Below are 25,206 nucleotides of genomic sequence, written 5' to 3'. Positions count from 1 at the left end.
TAGTCAGTAAGACTAATGCTTCTTTAAAAAAAAATCACCAAGAATGAAAAGCTATGTGGCTTCAAATAATCCACGTCCATACACTTTCAAAAATGTTCCCATTTGTTTTTACAAAGCAGTACTATATAACAGAGCTATTCCATGCAAGAAGTTTGTATTCCCATTCAAGAAGTTAGCTCCTTTGGTTAAAGATCTGGGTTGCATCCCAGTTCTGCCGCAGACTTCCATCTGTGTTTGCACATACTAAGTCGGACAGCTGACTTCTGTGCTTGAACTACCTCCCTCTGTAACACTTCATGTTCATACACAACTTCAGTTCCTCAGATGAAAGACTGCACTAATTACTGCATGCAGCATTTGCTAATGCAACCACATGAGGTGTTGCAGAAACTGCATGTGAGGGCTAGCTACAAGGAGGCCAGTTAAGGTAGGGCAGCCTCACACCAAAGGACCCTCCGTTGTGCAGCAAGATCATTATTCTTCTTGGCCTCAGAAGCACTCTGCCTACCTATTTAGAAGCACGCAGGGGGAAAATCGAATATAAACCAGGATGTATGAACACAGAGTAAAAGGAGACAGAAAGCATCTGGCCCCTTTAACAGAAAGGTGAGGCAGGAATATAGGTCTCCCTAACCAAAAGGGGAAATACCTTCTTGTTAGCAGTGCATACTCCCAGCAGCACTGCCACAGACGAGAGAGAAAATGGCTCCCACAGGCCTTACTGCAGAAACGCCACCAACTCAGGTACGAAAGAGGTACCTACCATATTACTTTGAAAGCAAACTGGCAAAAATTGCTTCATGACAGAAATTGCTTTGATAGGAAGGACACCACGCATGGGAGGCTGCCTGAGGTACACCGCACCAAAATGTGGAGCAGAGAGACTGTGAGGAAACAGGCAGAGGGATAAGAAGGGAGGAGCACAGACTGGGAGCACAGGATAACAGAGAGAGAAGCTCAAGAGCAGTTCCAGTTGAAGTAAAAGATCGCTTCTACCTCCTCCAGCACTGTTGCACCCCAAACAGCCACCCCATAACTATCCCACTGCTGCCAGCTACAGATTTCTTAGATCTGAAGACAGACGCTGCCTTCTCAGAAGATGGGTCATTTTTGAATCTGAACATAAAGAACCATTGGAACAGGAAAACATCTGTTTTGACTTTCGCGCATCTCTTGAGTTACTTGACTGTTGAGGACTTTGGCAAAAGAAATGTGCTGTTTCTTAGTTCCAGGTCTAACTTGTCTTGAAATTAAAGTACTCCTGTTATAAACTCAGAAGTGAGGCAGTAGGTAAATCTAACGTGGGAAAATAAGCTAGCTATTCGGCAAAAGAATCACCTACAACAATAAACAGAAACACTCTTAAAAACAGTTGTCTACTTAGGTGACAGCATTTTGGGTCACTTTTTTTGCTTAATACCTATGAAAATGCCCCCAAAAATAGTTTGAGCTTCTCTTGTATCTGACTTTGAAGTCAGATACAGGTTTATGCAATAGCATGGTTTTGGCACATATAGAGTATTCCTCCAGAGGAAGGCAACAAACACTATTTAACAGCATAAATTTGGTAGGGAAGCTCAGAGGCAAATATTACATCAGATTTTTAATATTAAGTATATTGTGAGTTGGTGTCTCTTACTCCCTTGAATTCCAACACACTCATCCTGTTCCAAATGACAAATATATATTTTTTAAGTATGCAGTAGTGATTTCCTCACTGGTTTCAGTATCACTGTAGTTTCACAGCCACTTGAAACCACTGTAAGCCAGCTGACTGCTCATTGCCCATCTTCCCCAACATGATGCCATCACAAAATGTTCACATGAACACATTTTAGGAAACAGATCAGGTCAAAATGAAACTTTTACCTCCACTGGCTTTAACATAAGAGAGGTTCCTTCGTGATTCACAGTGCAGATGCCTGCTCTGGTCCACGAGAAGGGGGAACAAGGAGAGAGAATAGGACAGTATTATAGAATCATAGAATCAGTAAGGTTGGAAGAGACCTCTGGAGATCATCTAGTCCAAACCCCTGCTCAGCAGGGTCACCCCAGAACTTAAAGAGCTCATGCAATTGCCTGGTATTACACGTGCATTTCAAACAGGTTTATGGAAGGCATACTATTGGTAGAAATTCGAGTGTACCGTCTCAAAATCAGCTTAACTATGGGCACACTTTCTAACGCTGCCCTTATTAGCGTTGTTGTATAATGCTATCATCAGAAGACTCTGTCAAAACCAGCAAAGTCTCTAACCCATTCTGGTTACACAAAAATGAGAAGCCACTCTACTTATGACAGTCCAATTCAATCGTTGGTCATTCTTATTTCAATTCTACTTTACCCAACTTAAAGCTCTTTGCCAGGCAGTCTCCTCCACTCCCTTTAGTGTTGAGCCACCCTCTTACTTCAAACACCTATTCATTCTGCAAAGGTTTCCAGATCTAACATTTGCCTTTGATTCTGGTAGATGGGATTCCTTCACTGCTCTTTTTTTAAAGCAGAACCAAATCTTGTCCATACTCCAATGCTTGAACTCAGATGAATTTATTTACTATCAAGTTTCTTCTTCAAGTCCTTCTTTGACAGTGAACTTGTCTACTTTCATTTAGCCTTCCTTTTAATTCAGTTGAACCACTCTCTTGATTCAAGCTTGTTTTACAACATCTCTTTCATGAAGTCCCTCCCTCCTTATCAAAACCAAGTCTAAAATACAATCAAGAAACCCACAACGGAATCACCTGCCTGCCACATCAGGTGTGTCTATACCCCACTACCAAAGTGACAGCCTAAATACTGCCTGGGACCTTTACATTTATTCTCCAACATAGATCTGAGAATTTAATATTTTCCCCAAAATGTAAGCTGTAAGCTTCTCAGTGCACATGTTGCACCTAATCCAGCACAACTGCAGGCTGTCAACTGAAGAAGCTCTGCCACTGGCTCTCCATCTTCAGTGCTTTCCCATGGGCCAGTGGTAGCTATTGCCTCTGATTAGGAATCTGAAGTTTGGCATGGATTGGGCTGTGAGTTCTGCACTGGATCAGCAACTCCATCAACTCCCCAGCTGCCTCACAACCACTTTCAACAGGAGGGCGACGGCAGCAGGGAACACTTCCTTTATATAAATTACGCAACTACAGCAAGCGTGCCCTATTAATAAAGATGTCTCTAGCTATATTCAAATCCAGCTATAGAGGATCTATATCCAAATCAATGCGGTACCAAGCTGAAACGCATCACAGGTCTACCATAAAACAGCATTTTCTCCCCAAATGGAGCATTATTCACTCTGATACACATGCAAACTGAAGGTAAGCAGACGACCTATCAGGCTTTTATTAAAAATACTATCTGGAGATTGTTCATAACAGCTGTTTCCTCTTCAGGCTAGAGGAAGACAGATGGCAACATAACAAGAACTAGATAATTTTTAAAAATTAACTCTAAAACATGACACTTTGTAGGATTTCTTCCACTCATGCATCCCAAAATGGAATAGTAAAAAAACAGCACCAAATGTTATTTTGTTAGTAGAACACGCAACAGCTTGCTAGCATAATTAACTTATTAAGAACAAAGGCAGAAAAAAGAATGCACCAAATTGCATTAAAAAATGCAAGTTGCATAGAACACTAGATCACAAAGCTGTTGCTATAAATTTCCTACAAAAACACTGAGAACAGGTTATCACCAGTCCCAAACACATAACAAGTCTGAGAACATTAAGAAAACAGTGTTATTATGTGTGTGCAGAATATAGCTGGGTTTTTTAATATTCATTAACAACTTTAATCAAGATTAATAAGGATGGGAAATGGCAAGAAAACCATTTAAAGTCACACCAATTGTCCTTGTGAACATAACTATGGAATTTTGTTTGTATCAGTCTGGCAGCTCATCAACTGTATTTCGGGCACATTCCATACACTTAAGAGCAGAAATGAAAAATAATATAAATGCATCACCAATATATCTTAGAAATAGGCTGAGGAAGACCATACATCTATGAGTTGCATGTCGAAATAGTCATTTAAAAGTTTAAAGATTCCTATTAAAATAGTAGTAGTATTATTTTAGTAGTAGTATTTTAGCAGTACTAAAGTAGTAGTATTTCTTAACAGACTTGTAAATACTTGACTAGTTGTTCCTTCTACAGGACCAATGAAGAACAGGGCAAAAAATTTTGGACAAGAATGCAAACTATGTTTTTGGCTATATAATTCAAGGAAACACAAAGTTAAGAGTAAGTCAATGAGTTTATATTTTTTCAAACAGTGCTTAGAGTTGAAGTATGATCACAGCAGACCCCTGCATTGCCAGCCCAAGTTCCAGGTTCTGCCAATACCTATTAGAATCACCTTTAGTAAAGAAAAAGCTACACTTCATTATTTCTTTAGGCAGACCATTGCCTGGAAGTGCCTGCTCAGTTTGGCATACAGTGAAGAATTACTATCTTTCATCTCTTTTTCCAGGCAGAGGAATTCATTTTACAAATGAAATGCAATCTGACAATTCAAACAACTTTTTAAAATCTCAGTGAAGATCTGTAGAGAGCTACCCCTTAACAAGACAGATAAGGGCCTCATGCTGCCTGTTCTATCACCATTTTTAAACAACTAGGAATTAAATAACCAGACCAGTTAGATGACAGCTTTTTAGTGACATTAAAATTGGTTCAAAAGAAAACATACTAGATGCACATGTACACCTATTCATCTTTAAAAACAAACAAAACTCTGCTGGACAACTAGCATATTTAGAAATGAAGATAGTCCTGAACTAGTCTCTGGAAATCACCCAAATCATTCATAGTATAACCCAAGCTACGATTCCTCTGATTCTTCCACAAATAATGTTTAACTGTAGTAATTTGTAGACAGTACACATGAAAACTGCAGAGCTTGTGGTTTGTAGGTTTCAGGTTTGTCCTGAAATACTGTTCTCCAGATTTGTTTAATTATTTAAACCTTATTCACAAGTTTGAAGCAATTTTAAACTCAAGTTCTGTTCAGCTAACATTTTAATAAATTTAACTTTGTTTCTGACAGTATTTATTCCACTGCTTTTGGATACAGCTTCATCTGAGTTACAGAACAGAATTTTTCTTTTCTATAATAATCAATCATCTTATGGTGCTAATCTTTAATTGCTGCACTAGATCATAAGAAAACATTAAGCATCTTGAAAAGGATCCAGTGAAATCTTTTGGAGTATTAAAAATTCAAAAGCTGAATTAGAGAAACAAACATGTTTCTTCCCACACCATTTTGTCTTTCTGACATCCATTCCAAGAACAGAAGAGGATCAGATTTTGCAACCTGACAGGCACTTTATTCAGTGCATTTGTGATCTCAAGCAAGACAGTGAAGTCTCAGACATGCTCATATATTCTTTAGCTGTGACTATATGAACAAGCTTCCTCTATTTATGGAAAGGGGATATTAAATTAACTCTTGCATTGGCATTTACTATCCACCAGCTTTATCCTGACATTCATGGGATATCCACTGTCCAACACAGTCTTGTTGTTCCAAACAAATTGCATAACTCCTGCTGACATGGCTAAGAAAAGTTGACACGTGCACATTACAGAAAAAAAAAAAAACATAAATCGGTACTGTCTTGCCAACTATAAAACTCAAGTGGTGTTGAGATTTCCATTCCTTATTATCAATCCCACTTTCAAATGAATTTAAGTGGTACCTCTTCTTTTAGTTTGTTCCCTTTTTCTGAAGGCATCAAAGTAGATGTAAACACATTTATCCAAATCTGTTGTGTAGATTAGAACCTGCAATTCTAATTTTAAGAATATAATCTGCCTTGTTTTCCTCAGGAATCAGAGGTAATAAATGCTGTCAAAAAAGCTTCCATTCAATAGAAGGAGATAGGGCATATGAGGGCAACTGAGAACTGCAAAATAACCACTACCTAAAGTAAATCTGCAGAGAAATCCAATTACTTAATTGAGCTTTAACTGGTTATACTATATTTGCAGGAAAGAGCAGGACACCCATTTACAAACAAGCTTCTTTCTCCATTCAGACAATTCTCCATTAAAAAAAAAAAAAAAAAAAGCTTTATGGCAATTACCTCTGCCACACAGGTTATCTAAAATGAAGTTCTCCCACTTGTTACTATTAAGTGGTGCAAACTACAAACATCTCCAGCCCAATGGAAGATGCCTACTAAATAGATAGTACCGCTTTGTGGTCTTCTCGGCAGGGAGAAAAAAGCCACTTAACCAGAAAAGCATGTCCTTTCAATTTTTCTCCACTTCTACCTCCTTGCTGTACCCTTCAATTCAAAGGAGGAATATCTAATCTCATCTAATTTAGACAGTGGCAGACTCAACACCACATATACGTGAGAGAGCTCATGTAAAACCCCTTTACTAACAGTAGAGGCATGCTATAAAGCAACATTCAATAACTCATTGTATACTTCTAATGAACTCTCTTTGCTTATTAGTTTAGTGAGATCCTCTCCAACATTCTTTACATGACGATTGTGATAAGTTTTTATGATAATTACAATTTTTTTTATTATTTCTAACTGCTCTGATTCCTTACATCTTTGCTTAACTTGATTCCTTGTCATCTCCCTGCTCTCACTGAAGCAAGATGCCCTTAAATATAGGGAATGTTTACTGTTCTGCAGCAAGGAACCACCAAATACACAGCACAAATTTTATGTGCATCTTAATTCAGGATAAAAATCTCTGATGAACTTGTTTATGCAGAACAAACCTCAGATGTATTTAATAGTTTCTCCAGTATTTTGAATTTTCCATAATACACATTTCAAAACATTTTGCGTAAGTTATCATTTGCTTTACTAAAAAAATTCATGCTGATTACTACTACTTCTATCTCTTTTCACCAGGGGGAATTTAAGAGGAAGGATGAGGCACTGTATGCTTCTATCTCTAAAACACTGGTCATTTATTTTTCCTTCTGTGGGAGCAACACATTGCAAATATTGCTTTTCTGAGACACTTTCAAAGGAGCAGAAAACTCAGATGTAAACGGATCCCTTTCATCTTGACTCCAAGTCTTAAGGGAGACCTACTGGTTGAGCTCAAAAGCTATTTTTTTTTTTTTTTTTTAAAGAACCACAAAGAACTTCCACTTCACTCTTCTGCGTGTAAAAAAAAAAAAAAAAAAAAAAAAACAAAACAAAAAAAAAAACTCCTTCAATAGTGTTCCCATTGAAATATCAGAGAAAAGGCTACAAAATCATTACTAGTTTCTGTCAGGGATGGAGGGCGAGATAAGAGAAAAGAGACAAGGAAACATTACACTAATAGTGCTTTTTTGCTATTCAGCAGAACAGTGCTGACATGATCTAAGAGCAGACTTGCCACAGCCTGGAGAGAAATAAGAACATGCACCATAAACTTCATAAAGTTGGATACTATTTTCAAACCACAGAAAAGGGGAAGAAGAATAAATCACTAAAAATATGTCACAGAATGACAGCTACATATTAAGCAGAATATATGGATGAATAAAGGGACAAAACACAGCTGGAAAAGGTTAAAGAAGCATCAGGAGATTTTAATTTCTCTCCATTCCAACAGTCCAATTAAGAATCACTGTTACATATTGTAGCAGTAACTACCTATCTAGTGCCTCCCATGCACACCTTCCTATCCAGAAAAAGTTGTTTGAATATTCACCTTATAGCATGATCATGGTGACTTCAGGAAGCACAAGTGAAGGCTGGCTCCTTAGCATACAGGATGCATTTTACTGCCGCAGTTAGCGTTAAAAACATGCAGCCGTACATTGTGTTATTGCACCTGCATTTCCCTTTTCCTCCCTTTAGGATTCCTACCATGGTGATTACCAGGATTAGGAACTGTAGGAAGTTTTACAACACAAAGGCTAACCCAGACAAGGCCTTTCTGAGACATCAGTGCTGCCAGGGCCCCAAGCACAGCCTCCACACCAGGGTTCAAAAGCCTCAGCACAAGGCTGGCTGTGATACAGTGCAGCCATGTAACATTGGATCAGACTCCTGGGATAAGAGCAGTGCAAGAAAGTGCTGGGAGAAGCCTCGTGGGGCCCCTTCCTTCACTTCAGAGCTGTGTTTCAGCTCAGACCCTCACCCTTGGTCCTTACTAGAGCTATGTGGCAGGTCTGTTTGTGCCTGGCCGTTTACCTGGATGATCCTGACCCCAACCTGCTGATCTGATCTCCTAGCTTGACCTTGGACCTACCTCATCATTACCTGTCTGGCAATCACTGGCCTCTTGTCTGACATGAGTTACCATCATGCACCCGCTCTGCTCTTCTCGTTTGAGTACTGCTGGACTGCTCGCTTGCTGGCAAGACCACTGCTCCATCTGCCTTGTCACACTCAGCTTCCAGCTCACCTTCCCCTACCAAGCAGTCTACACTTCCTGCTCAAAGGCAAGTGGGATAGGACAGCCTCATGGCTTAGCAGAGCCACATTACATTCATCCCATGTGCATTTAGCTCTGCTCTCAGTATTAGTATACAACACCTCCCTACACCAGCAGGGCACTGGGGGTTCTGTTACTAAGTTCACAAGGACCACAAGAGTATTTAAGTATTCCTTCACTGCTATCTTGAACACTGGCCAAAGCTAAGCAAAAGGTTGTATTTGAAACTTGAGTGACCAGCAGCTCTTCAGAAAGGTAAGCTGCTAGAATACAAAGACAGATTTATTATTAAGAAGGCTATAGTAAGCTTCATTACCTTGTTTAGACTCCAAGCAATTACAGTATGGAGTATATGTTGCACACACCCATGAAACAAGGCTCTAAATGTTGACCGGGACCTTTACATGGCAGTGCAATGCTAAAAATTCCATTACCATCAGCTTACAGAAAGGATGAAAATGATGTTAACCCCTGCACAAGAACTGGAGGAGCCTAAACAAATCCTGGTAACATGGGTATGCAGGAGGAAGAGAAGGGAAAGCAACAAACAATTTAGCACCTACTTCTTAACAGCTTCTTCCTTGGTCTCTATTGTGCAGACCCAAGTAGTCTCTAAAACTTTCTACTAAATGCTTTCTATTTCCCTCAAGTGTTTCAGCTAAAACAGCTAAGAGTTTCAGGAGAAGTCAGTTTGTCCTGTAGATGTCAAAATAGGTAGCAGACTTTAGAATTAGGATCTAAACAATAAATAAAAAAAAATAAAAAAAAAAAAGTCAGTGTATTTTCTGACCCATGTGAGAGCTATTTGTTCTTATATTGTATTTCATTTTCTCAGTACTGAATAAGCCAGGCAAAATTTTTACCACTGTAACAAGGAGGAGGCAGAAGGCATTTGACTCAAATGCTGATTGAAAAGAACAGGATCCCGTAAGGAAGGAAACAAGACTTGATCAGGCAGAGAAACAGGATCTTCTTTGTCCTTCCATCTTGCACACTGCATACCCAAAGCACATCAGTCCTATCACAGGTGAGAAACAGGGAGACTCATTTGCCCCTTTTATCAACAGCAAGAAGGTGCACAGTGAACAAGGTAGGCAAGAAGAAACAAATGCCACAGTGCAAGAGTGGTACCCCAGGCCCACTATTAAGACCCTTGTCTCTCCTACAGGATCCCCTTCCAGTTCCTGACAACTCACTCAAAGCTTTTTAAAGGGCTATCACCTATTTTGCAATCTTTTCTTCCTAAAGAACCCAAATTCAAATGTCAACTTTGATTTGCAGGAAGATTAAGCATTCACAATGCCAACTGAAGTCAAAGTAAGCTGTATTGTGAGTGTATGATGTTGGACTGGCTTGGGGGGTGGTGAGAGAGAAGACAAAAAGCACTGCAAAAATCCAGAACTAGCCTCAAATTGGAAGCCATTACTAGCGGATACCATTTCCCTACACTCTCTCGCAGTTAAGAGGGTCACCCTATACTCTCAAAAGGCAGAAAGATAAGCTGATGCTTATAAAGAATTCCGTTGTATGGTAAGGAACACAGTTCCTTTTTTTAAAAAAAACACTTACCAGAGTAGGATTTGAACAAAACAGATATGCGGGAAGACACATTTCACACTATAGGAACAGAATATAGACCATCTGCTCATTAAGCAAATACCATCCATCACATGGATGGAAAGAAACACAGTATGGTTGCTTTCCTTTTTTTTCTTTTTAATTAAAGTATTTATTCTGGTAGTGACATGAATTCCATGTCCACAAGAGGATTAGATTAAGGTTCCAATGAACAACCCTCATGATGATATTCCTCAATTTTGACTGTTCAACTTTGGAAGCTCACCAGTGTTTAACAGATCCAGGAGTAGATAATGCAAAACCCCTTCTAGATACTGGTTCCAGGCTGGCCCGTAAGTGAATAAAGGTCACTAAGTCTGACATTATATTGTCACAGTGAGTTAAGTATCCAGGCTGTCATATCAGCAGAACAGAAGCTATGTGTTTCAATGACTTTCTTAAATCAGGCTTTTAAATAATTAGTGTAAGACCCCATTTATCATTAAGGTTAATTAGGCAATTAATGAACTGATAAATCAAAATCACAACTGAAAACACTGTAAAATGAACTAAGTGGGCCACCTTAAACTGTTATGGTTTAACATCTTGAAAGTTTGGGACTGAACTATCCGATCTGGATTATCTGAAGAGTACAAGTCAACAGCAATACAATCACACTGCCTATGGCTAGGCCTACAAATCCCAGATTTGATCCTGAAGTCTTAAAGCTCTTCTAGAGGCTCCACTAATATATTAGAAAATTCACAGCAGCATCTTCTTCTCTGGAGCCACTTAAAAAAAAAAAAAAAAAAAAAAAAAAAAAGAAAGAAAGAAAGAAAAAGACTTTTTTCTTTCCCCAGAAGCTCCAAATCACAGCCCTCAAACAGAATTCACATTACCATCCATGAACAGGTACCAGATTCTTCACTCCTCAAAGAAATACCTGAGTACACTCTTGATAATCACCTGTTTTGGTCCTGGTCAAGAATTTACTTTAATGTCTGCCAACCCACTGGCTCAAAATCATATTTTGAAGCTTTATTCTGTCATCACCTTCATCCTCTCTGTACGCAGGTCTAGGTTAGCATTAATCTCATTCTCCAAAGAAAATTATTATTCAGCAAATAAATAATACTACAAAGCAAAATCTAACACACAATAGTTAAGCTACAGCTCACCCTTTGCACTCCCTACTGTGGCTGCAGCTACTAACACACAGTGCTCCAGCGCAGACAGTTTCAAGTGTATGAAGCTGGGGCAGGGAAGTGACAAACATTTTATCAGAGGCTACTCACCGACACCGACATACTTGTTCAGCCTCTTAAGGGACATCTGCAGTAGAAGATCAGCACAGACTTCTTGTGCAATTTTCTAGCTGTGTTCATCATAAGACTGCCTTCTCTCCCTGCCATGCCCTGCCTCATTCCCTATATGATTTCTAGCATTGGGAAAAATGATTCAGAGGACAAGACACCAAAAACAAGAAAACAGATAGAGAAAAACATGTATCCATGCCCAAAACAATGCTAGAAAGAAAATAAACGCACATGACATCTGTGCTGGACTAGAATGCTCCACTGCACTTTGCTTCTGTACAAGCCCCAGCTACCCTAACACAAATAGCCCAAATCCTACCTCAGGCTGCCTGATACCCTAGAAAACACTGTATAGTAGCATTTGGTCATAGGACCAAAGACTACCAAAAGGCTTTATTTGGGACATAACAAAAGCATGGATACATCACCACCACTGCCTCCTCTAAAAGCATAAAGAGAGACATACCTACATCTTTAAAAAGAGCTGCAAGGTCCTGCCTTGCAGCTGACCCCATGCTCTGAAGGAGTAGAGGGAAGCTCCCTCCCCATCCTCACACGAGCAAGCTCAGGAGAGTAGCAATGGATCAGATGTAACCCAGTATACCGCATTTCCTCTAGGCAGCTCAGCATACAAGCAGTGTTTGGCTCATATTCTGAAGCATCTAGTTATCCCCATGCACTATAGGAGGAATTTTGGTGTCCTTATAGCCTGGTGCTAATTTGCAGCTATGTAAACCCTTACTTGGATGAGATGTTCATACATGACCCTATTTCATTTCGCCATTGTGGACAGTTTATTAAGCATGGTACTTGCTCCTACGGGCTTCCCAATGCAGTGCATGGTACTGCTGAAGTAGGGAGCCCACCTTATAAGCATTTAATAATTCTGGTTCAGTGCTAAAAATCAAATGGCTACAGTGCAGAAAAGGACACAGAGGATTTAACATAATTCAACTATACCTGAGTAGGAGGATTTCATGGAACATGGAGGAAAAAAAGTACTCTCCAGCGTCAGGAGTTTGCTTTGCACAGGCAATTTATGCCTGTACTCAAGAGAATGAAGAGTCTTCTTGCCCAAAAGTATAAATCTTACATTATATGAAAGACTAGATTACTAATTCCCATTACCAAAAGCAGGGCATCGGCATATCAAAAACTTGCAGGTGTACCAGGAAACAACTCTCATAACAACAACTTATACAACAATTCTCACTAGGCTATTAAAGAGATCAGTTACCATGGTATTCAAAATTGAAGTTAACATTAAAATAATCATTTAATGATTCAGTTAAAAAACTTGCAGACCCACAGCTTGCTGGAACACAGTTGTAGAAGCAGGTGTCAAAACATACTAATTATCAGCTTGTTAGAGCTTCATCTTACTTAAATTATTTCACCCTATCTCAATATCCTGAATTCCCCCAGGCATTTTTATTGCCTGTCAAAAATTTCTGTCTCACTACTCAAAAACAGACCAACAGTATGCAGTATCAGTCTGAATAAAAAAAAAATAGCTTCTTCTCTCAAGCAATTTTGCTAAATAGACCTAACAAATAAAAATCCACAGGGTGATGGGGCAAGAGTAAGTATACTGCTTATGCTAGTCTGTAATCCAATTCCTTCCAATCCTACAAACAACTCCAGCTTCCTGAAGTTCACCACATTCACTTCCAATATGACTCTACACATCAATACGAGAGGGAGCACGCATCAACAGTTCCCCTAGCTTTAGTCAGAGGTGGATTTGTGACCACTGCTCCAGGTCTCTTCCTCCATCATCAACTCCAAAACTCTCATAGTCCGATCTGTTCTGCAGCAATTCCCTGGAGCTCCTGCTCCAAAGTATTGTGCAAACATGGGCCTATGTTCTCAGTGGGAACTCAGGTGTTTATACTGGTCAAGCAAAATTGCCTGAGGGCAGCTGCCTGGCACTGTGAAGAAAAACTACCTGGAACATAGTCTGCAAAAACAGGGTAAAACTAATATATATATATATATATATATATATATATATATATATATATATATATGTAGGGAAGGGGAAAAAAAAAAGTAGTGGTTGTCAGTTGTCAGCTCACCTTAAGTTTGGGCCAAAGGATGCTAACAGAGCAAAAAACGTATTTCTTAGACTATCTTAACAACCTGATATTTGAGTATTATACAACATCAGCCAAGCTCCCAAACATCAGTATGTACACCAGGAAATGCCACTTCAAATTTTGAAAGGAGAACAGATCACAAAGTTTGCAGAAAGAGTTGAAGGGGTCTTTCTGCTTATCTACTGGGGAATATTTATGCAGAAGTCTTTTTGACACTGTCTCCCATAACATCCTCCTAGATAAGCTCAGGAAATGTGGGTTAGATGAGTGGACAGTGAGGTGGATTGAAAACTGGCTGAAAGGCAGAGCTCAGAGGGTCGTCAGCAGTGGCGTGGAGTCTAGTTGGAGGCCTGTGGCTAGTGGAGTCCCCCAGGGCTCAGTTCTGGGTCCCATCCTGTTCAACTTTTTCATCAATGACCTGGATGAGGGGACGGAGTGCCTCCTCAGCAAGTTTGCTGATGATCCCAAGCTGGGAGGAGTGGCCAACACACCTGAGGGCTGTGCTGCCATTCAGAGAGACCTGGACAGGCTGGAGAGCTGGGCAGAGAGGAACCTCCTGAGGTTCAACAAGGGCAAGTGCAGAGTCCTGCACCTAGGAAGGAATAACCCTAGGCACCAGTACAAGCTGGGGGCTGACCTGCTGGAGAGCAGCTCTGCAGAGAAGGACCTGGGAGTGCTGGTGGATGACAGGCTGACCAGGAGCCAGCAATGTGCCCTTGTGGCCAAGAAGGCCAATGGTATCCTCGGGTGCATTAGGAAGAGTGTTGCCAGCAGGTCGAGGGAGGTGATCCTGCCCCTCTACTCAGCCCTTGTGAGGCCTCATCTTCAGTACTGTGTCCAGGTCTGGGCTCCGCAGGACAAGAGAGACATGGAGCTACTGGAGAGAGTCCAGCGTAGGGCTACAAAGATGATCAGAGGGCTGGAGCATCTGCCCTATGAGGAACGGCTGTGAGAGCCAGGCGTGTTTAGCCTGGGGAAGAGAAGACTGAGGGGGGATCTTATCAATGTGTACCTGAAGGGAGGTTGTCAAGAGGACGGGGACAAACTCTTTTCAGTTGCCCCGTGTGACAGGACAAGAGGCAATGGGCAGAAATTGAACCTCAGGAAGTTCCGCCTGAATGTGAGGGGGAATTTCTTCCCTGTGAGAGTGATGGAGCACTGGCACAGGTTGCCCAGAGAGGTTGTGGAGTCTCCTTCTCTGGAGATCTTCAAGGCCCGCCTGGATGCAGCCCTGTCTACCATGCTCTAGGTGACCCTGCTGAGCAGGGGTTGGACTAGATGATCTCCAGAGGTCCCTTCCAACTTTACTGATTCTGTGATTCTATGATTCTAAGTCAATTCAGCCATCCACTGCATTCATGGAGGCAAAATGCAACTCCCCATCTCAGGTAGCAAAACAGAGCCCAGTGCTGCAAGGAGAGACATGGTTTGAAGGAGGTTTCCAGAAACAGACTAGGTCTAGGCTACTGAGAATATGTATAGATCAAGACAAGGACCTTACTGACAGACAGCTTAGGAAGCACATCTCTTTTCTGACTTGAACAGTCCAGATGCATTTACAGGTGCATTTTAGTGCATTTTCTATCTCCCTGAAACAGAACACAATACAGCCTATAAGAAACAATAATCATCTGTAGGAAAAAGTAACCTTGCCTTCAGCCAATTCTCAGCCACACTGAGCATCAGTTCTTTTACACAACTGTGGAAGACCTTGCAATTTTCACATTTCAGTGTGCTATCTCACCCCACACCCATATGCTCTGCTGAGAGGCAGATTTCAGACAAGCGCTGGAGTTTTACAGTTCTTTCACTATTTTTCCATACCTTGTGGTATGGACAGCACTGCCGTTGGTTTCCTTACGAATACATGGCATAAATATAAAACTACACATATTTACAGAGTCTTTTAGTGTAATCAGTGATGCACTGTTGCTGATAGGGATATTAAAAAAAAAAAAGTGGAGAAGATAAAGGCTACTGGAGTCAGCAGATCTCAAAATCTGATCTGTAGAAAACTGACAGGTCACAGCGACAGCATTCCTTGTTTCTACCTACTAAATTGCATTAAAAGAGGCAGCTAAAAATAATACTTCCCTAATATAAAGTTCTCCATGAAAGCAACTGCTGCCATCCGTTGCAGAGATGTTATACAACTCAAAAGGGGAGGGAAAACAACTCGCGCATTTACAAAGAGGAAAAACAGTGTTCATAACGCAAGCCACATCTTAATAGCAGGCATTTTGTGAAGAAGCTTTTGAACCTGCATTGTACCACTACAGAGCTTTCATGACTACAGATACCACATAAAGAGCAAAGCTCCAGTCTTGGAGGCAGTATTCACACTTGGCAGATGACAGCAAAAGAACCAACTACTGGACTATGAACTTCCATTTTTTTCTGGAAAACCTGGACAAGCTACTAACATAACTTCAGGATGCAAATATACATAAAAACACAGCTTTTATCAGATGTTTTGCTGGTAAAACAGAACATAATGTTGCCAAAAATAAGAGCAATTCTGTTAAACCATTACGTTCCCACTCCTTTTCAGTCAGTACTGTCTTTCTGCAACAATTCAATTTACACTACTGCATCTGTTGGTTTGGAAGATGGATTGTTTTTGTTCTTAGATCCATACTGCTCTCAAGTTTTGTTATATTCTCAAAGCTCAGTATTCCAAGGTTGTGTTCACGTGTTCTACAGCAGTCACCACTTTTCAAAACAGAATATAAAAACAAGCCTAAGAAGTTGCACTCTGTGTCTCCTGCAAAATAGATCTAATTTTGTATCACAAACTACTGATTGTTCCAGGGCTAGAGAGAGATTAAGAGAGCTTTTATACCATCTAGCATATTTTTCTTCTCTTTCTATCATCCTCCTTCCTACAACTCTAAAAGCTGAATGACTGCCAGAAAAATTAGAGAAACTATTTTTCACTGATATATTTGAATAAAACATTATAATAAGTTCCATGATACAGTTTAATTATGCTGTTAAACACAAAGAACATTTAACTATCTTTAAGAAGTTACAAATGCTTAAAAAAAAAAAAAAAACCACACATCTTAGAAGATACCAAGTGAAATCGCTTTCAAAATGCTGCACTGTAGCGCTGAATGACACAGGAAATGAGGAACAAAGAAAGGAATTTCATAGATTCCAGATGTACTCTAACACCAGCTGGGAAATACAAGCAAGAATCAACTAAAGCCTTGTAAAAAGCTACCACTAACTATTTTCTTCTAGAGCTCTTGAACAAAAGTAGCTGTAAACAATTTGAAAATAAAAATATTTTTAGAAGAAATTGGAAACAGTAGTCAAAATAATCTTCTTCCCCTCTCTCCTGTTTTAAAGGAGTTTAAAACCCAAGCCTGAACGCATCTGTTTTTCTGGGCTGCTTCCATAAATACAAAAACTCTGTATGCGCAGCCATAACAGAAGCACAACTGTAAAATAAAGTATTTTGAATTGCCTGTTCTCTTATACCTGAAATATGAAAGCTGAATGATTTCCCTTGCTTATGAGTTTCAAAAATATGAAAGTTATTTACACTTTATACCTTCAAGAAAGCTATAGAGAAAATGGAATGGAACAGGGAATTTGTATCTGTAAAATGCTAGAACAAATTATCAGGCATTCAAACTTTATTCCATTAGTTAGAAATTCAAAAATTAGAGAGGATAAGAACCCTAAATAGAACTCCTTTGCAAGTTTAAAGACTCTTGTGCTCTCTGAGTAAACCACAGTCTCCAATGTTCCTTTTCTGAAGCACAGACTTAGGGCTTGTAAGGCAGGCTCCTTTTAAATGGATTTTGAAATCTCTGAGTAACAAGTACAATGACAAATGGACAAGTATAATTCCTCCTAAAGTCACTGCAAAAGAATAGAAGTGTGAGGTTACTTCTAATGCAGGTCTGTGTTCCAAAAGAAGATTTCCCCTCCTCCTGTTATTTGAGAAGTATTCTGTCCAAATGAACTTCAAATCCTTCCTCAGATTTGTTGTGCATAGCTAATTTGAGTAGTTTCAGCTAATGTTTCATCTAGTTTATGCAACATTGCATAAATGAATATTTAATATTAAAAATAAATTGCATACTAAACATTGTTTCAAATGTTACCTGCTGAAACCTACTGTTCTTTTATGTGTAGGTGAATCACCCTCCTCCTTCACACTACTGAGATTTCCCACCACATCACGCCTGACCTTTTCTGCTATTTGCGATGCAGTCCCACAGTTACACTCCCCAGCAGGTAGGGAACAGGGAGATGCAGCTGGTGAGACTCTTCCCGTTGCACTCCTTCTTCCGCTGGGAGAGGCAATAACCAGCAAATGGGAAAGTCTCTAGCCACAGAGACCAAGATAGACATCTGATGCCTGCAATATGAAACTGGAGAGCAGCACTTCTAACTACAGAAGTTAGTTAGAAGTTAAGCAAGTCAGACCAGGATGCAAGTCTTCAGTATTTTCATTCCTTCCTCAAAAAGGCTTTAAAAAATATAAATATACTATACTATTTTCCCTTCCAGACAGGAAAGGCAGTGGGGGAGGGAAAATCAAAGCCCTCAAACTTTCAACTGAATCTTTAAAGTATTTTCCATTTGGCTATGATCCAAAAAAAAAAAAACAAAAAAAAACAAAAAAAAAAAGAACTGGAAATTTTTCCTTTTTTCACTCCACCACAATTTTAATTTTTTTCATTTTGCCAAACTTTCACCCAGAAAATGTTTAAAAGGAGGAAAAAAAACACACGAAGTTTCAGGGAAGTTGCTTTCCCTTCGTAGAGGTTAGGAATGGGGAGGAAGGAAGTTAAATTTGTTTTGTTTTTATTCCAAAACAAAGCTTCTAGCTGGATCCTAAATTCAGTCATCAGTCTATGCTGAAGAAATAAAGACACTGTTAAAAGAACAGACACCCGCCAAACAGATACACTGTTAAAGATACACTGTGTTATACCTCACAGTATTATTAAACATTGCTAAAAAGCAGAAGGTGAGAGCTGTTCAGAATGTGAAAGTCTGTGACTATCTTTTCAGTTTAATAAAATATAACCTGTTATTACATTTAAGCATATACCAAGTTTCTCCTTGATTATGAACACAAAATGAATAAACTCCTGGTACTAGAAAGTTTTAAACAACAACATTAAGACAAAATAATGGTTTAATTACTGTTAATAATGTCTTTAACGACTGTTAATATACACCTTGGGTGACCAGATCCCCAGAGCATTAGCAGACCACTGGCACACAAGCACACACATTTTTCTTCTACATATTTGGCTATTAACTTTTATTAGTCTGGAATTATTATGACTAATATAATGGTCTGATATTTACATCTTTAATATTCAAAGACAACAAACTTCTGTGTTTATTCTAGGGTTTCTGTTCCCTCACCTGCTTCTTCCTCTCGAACAGGAAAACAGCTTATCCTATAAATGCACCAGTTTGCAGAGGGTTTCCCACAAGGAAATTGTCACAAAATTAGAGGTATTAAGTGCTCCTTAACAACTCTAAGTGGATTCAGCCTCGTCCTTCTTCCCCTCTCTCCAAGAGAACAAGTGCTACATGAGCTACTCAGATTTAATTCAGCTCTCACAGAAATATAATTATGGCTCCAACAGAATTATTCACAATTTACACCATTTTTTCAGGTTAGGGATAAAGACAATACTCAATACCGCACACTTCAGCTTTAGAAGATGTGTCCATGATGGAGAAGTTATGGTGGGGGAAGAGAAGCCAATACCAATTAATAAGAACCAAAATGCTTGAACTGTTGTAGGCAGCTAGAGGGTCTAGAACTGAGCTTGAGAGACAAGTAGTTCTCAGGTGAAAGGTCCTAGAGACATGTATAACAGTTTGTCAGATTATCCTCTGGGTGATCTCATCGCAGTTTTAGCATCTGTGCTCCACAGCAGCTGACTGAGCCCACGTGGACTGAGACTAACAAATTCAGCACCATCAAGAATGCACGAACTACAGAAGAAAAGCAGACTAAAGCCATGCCTTAGACTGTATCTACTAGTAGAAAATAACAAAGCAATGGGTGAAACATGAAGGAGATCAGGACCAGATACAGAACAGAGATACAGAAACACAGCAAGATGCAGCATAGAAGTGAGTATCAAGACCTGCCTAATCTGACAGTTTAAGCACTAGAACACTTGTTTTCCATAAGAGAATAGTCTGAAGAGTCATTTCAACACAATGAAAAGTTTCCAAAAGCATTTTCTGGAAAACAGTGAAGCTAAGATATCCAGCATGTAAGAGCACTTCTCACTCAGAAGGACTATGCTTTGAAGACACCAGTCTGCTCTCCATAGGGTTAGGGTTAGGGTTAGGGTTAGGTCTGCTCTCCATATTTGTTCCAACCGTGGCTGCTCCTGACAGTCCATGACAAACTGCCATAGCTTGCTGTTCTTGAAAGACCATTGGCCTTGGCTCTTTTCATTCAGCATACTGAACAGCCAGAACACAATAAATATCAAAATTGGCAGTGTCTGAAATTTCAAAACAAAGGTGAAAAATCTGCATAACCTATTCTGCACCCTCCACAGCCAGTGGCAAACTCAAGCCTTAAACTGTTTTTAGCATTGCAGTCAGCTGGTAACACTTGCCACTTTATTTTACCAACCCAGCATCAATTTAAGCTGTACCTGTAAACTATTAACTTTGAAACAAATCATTAGAACATCATCCACATTTTTATAAGAAACATTTTGCATTTCCTAAATAAACTTCTTCTATTACATATATGGGGAAAATTTTCACATTCTAAAAATACCTAGTTAATAACCTTATGCCTCTTTTACCTGGGGATAAATCCATTTATAGTACTACGCAGTGAGCATATTTAGTTGTACTGACTTACTTCCATGAGCAACCACTTAAGATAAGGCACTAAATCCCAACAGATAACATTAAAAGGGACATCTTCTCAAGGCAAAATGGATTTCCCTGATGAACTTTAGGATTACTAGCCTAAGAAAAGTCTTTTAAGTTTGTCAGAGTCAGGATGGCTCCTCCTTACCCTTGGAGGAATGCATCGGAGCGTTTCTCTCAAACACTTATTTTGTATTAGGTTTTATGGTAGCAGTGCAACAAATACTTTCGCTTGGCAATCAATCTTCTTAAACACTAGTATACTGGCACTGAAACAAATACTCAGTAGCTGACATCACCTAAGGCTCCCAGTTTCCCAAAGAAGGGTTCAGTTCCCTCTGCAACATCTTCAAACCCATAGCTCTGTATACATTTGCAAGGAAGACACAGTAAGTACAAACCAACAACCTTCACTTGAGTAGTCAAATTGGATCACTGCAATGTAACTGAGACTTCTGAGCTCTCAAAAATAGTGGGTTTGTTTTCTGATCAGGGTAAGTTGTGAATGTGCTGTCAACCTAGGTCAGGCAGTAGCAAGCCTTTACAAGACAACACGTTAAAAGTTTGTATCTGATCACACACAGCACTAAGGAAAGACCATGCTGCCAGAAGTTCCACATTTTAGATTATGAACTCAACATTTTTAACCACAAAAGATCAATCCCCTGGTCCTTTCCAAGAATCATAAAGGACATCTGTAAGTCTACAAATGTCTTAATCCCCACTGTAAGCACTTACAGTGTATCAGCTGGCCACTATACCCCTGAGGTCAACAGAACTGTAAGCAAATAGGTCCTACTCATTAAATTGGGACTTCTGATAGTCTTCTCCTGCATAACATGCTCCTGTCCCAAACCCATCACTCCAAGAATATACAGTATCACATCATTATTATTCTAAAGGTATGAAAACTTAATCTACACAACAAGCCTAGCTATAGCTAGAAAAATACTATTTTAGGGCAGTTTGAAGAGTCTTAAGAGTCCTAAATCAATCAGCAATAGATTTTAGGGACAGGAAGAGCCAAATTGCTTATTATATTACAGTGAGAATTCACAAATGAGCAGTTTCCCTAAGTTCCTTAAGTTTTCAAGTATAAATTTCATCAAGTTGATCCTGCCACAAAGGGAGCCATTCTCTGCTAACTAGAATATAGCCTTCCAAAGCAGATGTGCTGAATATGAGCCTTCAGTTTTTGAAATGAAAGTTTAAGTTAAACAGTTAATTTCATTTAAGAAGAGCAAAAAGTAGCAATCAAGAAAAATTAAATATTATTAGCAGTAAAATACAAGTCATGTTGTCAAGCAGAAGCACTCTCTTTGTAGTTTTTCCAGCCAATCATCAGCCATAGAGCCTTATGTTGTTTCCTTTCAGGTTTTGAAACACTGACTCATGGAAATATCAGCACTGCACACTTCCTCAAAGTGGCAATCTTATAGGAAGTGTTTGTTTAGTCTTACATGACACATTGTTTTGTTTAGGTATAAGGGATTCCGGTAAAAATAATTTTTAATTAAGAAAAAAGACAAGATGACAACAGTTTCAATAAAGGGAAGCCAAAAGAAATCAATTTCAAATAGATTTGAGAACAGTGTACATATTTGCACAGAAATTACTTTCTTCTTTTAACTGTATGCTACTTTCTTACAATAAACATGAGCAGAAGTAGTCAGGCACCAAGTTCTCTCAATTCAACAAACCGCAAAAGAAACCAGAAACTGGACAAGAGACAGCACAGTAACAACTCCTCCTAACATTGCTACCCACAATGACAGAGTTCATGTTATTGCTGCATGTCTTCAGTATCTCAATGAGACATTTTTGGAAACGGCACATCATTAGCAGTGCAACCAAATGAAGAAAACATGGGATCTTAAGGACCTCAAGGGTTCACATTTTCAATAGAGAACAGATGGCACAAGCCAAATCCAAATAAGACTAAAAATAACATTATTCAGAATGGAGAAGCATTTAGAAGAACTGGGATAAAATTCCCCATCTAGCTAAATATGGCTGATTCTATTCAGCCCATCAGTCCCAGAAGAACAAGTAATATCAGCAGAGGAAAATGTGCCTTCATTTACATTCAGCTTAGAAATACAGGATAAGACATTGCTATAGCAATATTAGGGTATTCAAACATCTCTAGGCTATGGATGCTTTTACACAGCCTTAAGCCTCCAAACTGTACCAATCTTTCTACTGAAAGACAAGTCACCATGTGTTCTCCACCCTTATCTCGCAGTGTGTTTGCAATGATTCTTCAAAACATCCTGCATTTCATCAGATTCACACCAAGGCACACTTGCATACCAGTGCCACCATTCATGATTTGCCAGCAGAGGTGCTACAGACCCAGAAATGTCAGATATTCTGTGCATGATCTGTTAAGAAAGTTGGGGATTTGCTGGAATTTGGCTGTGGAACAAGCCTCCAAGAAACAGAACTGACTTCAAGGCTGAGCACTTCTAGAGCACGATAATTAAAACAAGTCAAGAGGGTAAATAACTTCCCTCTCTTCAAAAGGTTGAGAGCTTCCTATCACTAGAAGAAGTCCACAAGATGTTAGTGAATGGAAAGTGCTAACAGACTAGTTATTTTACTGTTGGGAATAGCTGCCAGCAACAGTGTCCCTCCCTCTCCCTCCAGTGCTCACCATTGCCTATTACATCTACACACTAGTATCTTTCTGGAGAGAATCTACAAGCCTCCACATACAATTTCTTTTAGATTTCAGGATCAATTAATTTAGAAAGCCTGTTAGATTACAATTACTTCCTCAAGCCATCAGTAACCAAAGCAATCCTGGCACTTCTGTTTTTCCCACAAGACTCTCACAGAACATAGTCAGCTACAGAAAAGTATTCCATTTCTGAAAACGAACTCCATAAACTCCTGCCGCAAAAGTTGACTAATAATGGCTTCAGACACTTTCCAATACAGAAAGAAGGAGTTTGCTTTTCCACGCACTTACTATCGCCCTCTGCTGCATTAGAGCAGAAAACCTGAGGGCTGCAACGCTCCCTGCTGCTTAAGGCACTGACGTTATTCTTGCAGTTCAACGAGCGAAGATCTCTCGCTTAGAAGAGAGAGATGAAACGCCGGCATATGAGCGGTGCGTGCAGTCTTTCCTACTCAGGACCCACGCGAAGGGAAGGCAAGGAGAATTCCTGCAACAGTGCACATTAATCAAATGCTCAACTCTAACGACGGCTCTGGTAACTGAGCTCAGTAGCAGGATTAACTTCAGTCAATGATTTAATCACATTAATCTCAAGTCTTTTACTGCTGTTATTACCTTCGATCTTTTCTGGCACTCAAAGGAGTCCCCATGTTCTAGTCACCTCAATCAATTAGGTATGATAACGTTGCTGTTTTCTTCTCAAAACATGAGATAGCATCCTGTATTTGAGGCCCTGTTCTTACTCCATTCACAAAGATCAGCAGGTAGGAACAACAAAGCAATATCAACTACTCACATAGACTTTTTTCCTTAACCTAAGGTGACAACTGGCTGTTACAAAGTTGCTTTTACAAGCACCAAAAGGCAAGGGGAGATTTGTCAAGAGTGGCAACAAGAGGCTACAGGTCCAGCTCCCTCAGGACCCTCCACATGGAGTCGGGCACTATCTTCCCACTTCCTTTCAAATTCCCAGCCACCAGCACAACAAACTGCTCCCTCTGAAAATGAGTTTAATTCTGTTACGGAAACAAGGGATTTCGCTACAATCCTGCACACTCAAAACAGTACCAGAGAGAGCTTAATCTGCACAGTGACATCTGTCGCTTACTTTCTAATAATGTGGTTTAGAGTTCGATCAACAGCAAGGATAAGAGCGAAGCTGCAAACACGAACCGTAAGAAACCATCAAGCGACAACAGCCCCGGCCGGGCCCATTTGGCGAGGCGCTGAGGCACAGATGCCTCTTACCAACCGTTTTTTTTCTTTTTCTTTCCCTTTTCCCTGGTTTTACAGCAGCTTTGGCAGCGACATGCAGAACTGAGACTCGGCAACCGCGCTCGCCTTCAAACTTTTAGCATGTAGCTTAGCAGCGATTAAGCTATGTATTATATATACGAGAAGAATAACTAAAACGGACCTAACGCCGGGCTGTCACCGCTGCCTCGGGGCGGCCCCCGGCCCCACGCCAACGGCCGCGGCGGGGGAAGGGGCCGCCGGGAGGGGCCCCGCGCCGACCCCCCATCGCCGCGCCACCCCCGTACCCCGGCCGGGGGACCCGCGCCGCTGCCGCCCTCACCGATTTTAATCCTGACGCTCTGGAAAACGCGCAGCCCCTCTTCCTCCACCGCCATGGTGCCGGCGGCGCCGCAGCCTCTCCGCCGCGGGGACGCGCGGGCCGGGCCGGGGGGAAGGAGGCAGGCGAGCCGCCGCCACGGGACGGAGGGCGAGCGGACGGCTCGGAGCGCGCCGCCACCGAGTCCCCTGCGCCAGTGAGGGAGGGAGGGAGCGAGCGAGCGGCGGAGCGGAGCGCGGCGCGGCGAAGCGCAGCGGCGGAGCGGCACCACCTCCGCCCCCCGCGCTGGCAACGCCGGCCGCGGCAGCGCCCGCCCCCGCCCCGCCATTGGCCAGCGGCGCTGCCGGCCGCGGCGCTCATTGGTCACTCCCTGCCGGGGGCTGGGAGGGAGCGGCAGCGCGCGGGGGGGGGGGGGGGGGCTGCGGCGCTTTGCAACAGCTGGAGCGCGGCGCGCGCCGCCCGCCCAGCTGCGGGCGCCTCCGCCACCGCGGCCCCCGGCAGCCGCGCCGCCAGGGGGCCGCGGCACCGCCGCCCGGCACCGTCCCGCCTCGGCCGCGCCGGGGGCAGCGGGCGGAGGGGGAGCGAGGCGCCGCGGGTCGCTTTGGTTTCTCCTTTCGCTTCGCTGCCCAGAGGGAGCGCCGCGCTGGGGGGGGGGGGGGGGGGGGGGGGAAGGGGGGCGGCCG

At 41.1% G+C, this 25,206-nt stretch overlaps 1 protein-coding gene across 2 annotated transcripts in view; it reads right to left on the bottom strand.

Moving 5' to 3' along the window:
- Nucleotides 1–24,722, bottom strand: part of RASA3 (RAS p21 protein activator 3) — a 134,775-nt gene extending 110,053 nt beyond the window's left edge. For both annotated transcript variants that reach the window (XM_062601661.1, XM_062601663.1), the window contains exon 1: nt 24,527–24,722. In XM_062601661.1, coding sequence (XP_062457645.1) covers nt 24,527–24,581 — 55 coding nt within the window. In that variant the 5' untranslated portion in view covers nt 24,582–24,722. The remainder of the gene's footprint in view (nt 1–24,526) is intronic.
- Nucleotides 24,723–25,206: the final 484 nt, after the last annotated feature.

Source organism: Rhea pennata, chromosome 1, assembly GCF_028389875.1.
Source record: "Rhea pennata isolate bPtePen1 chromosome 1, bPtePen1.pri, whole genome shotgun sequence".
NCBI lineage: Eukaryota > Metazoa > Chordata > Aves > Rheiformes > Rheidae > Rhea > Rhea pennata.
The sequence above is the reverse complement of the archived record's forward strand: the minus strand, read 5'-3'. Positions and strand labels throughout refer to the sequence as shown.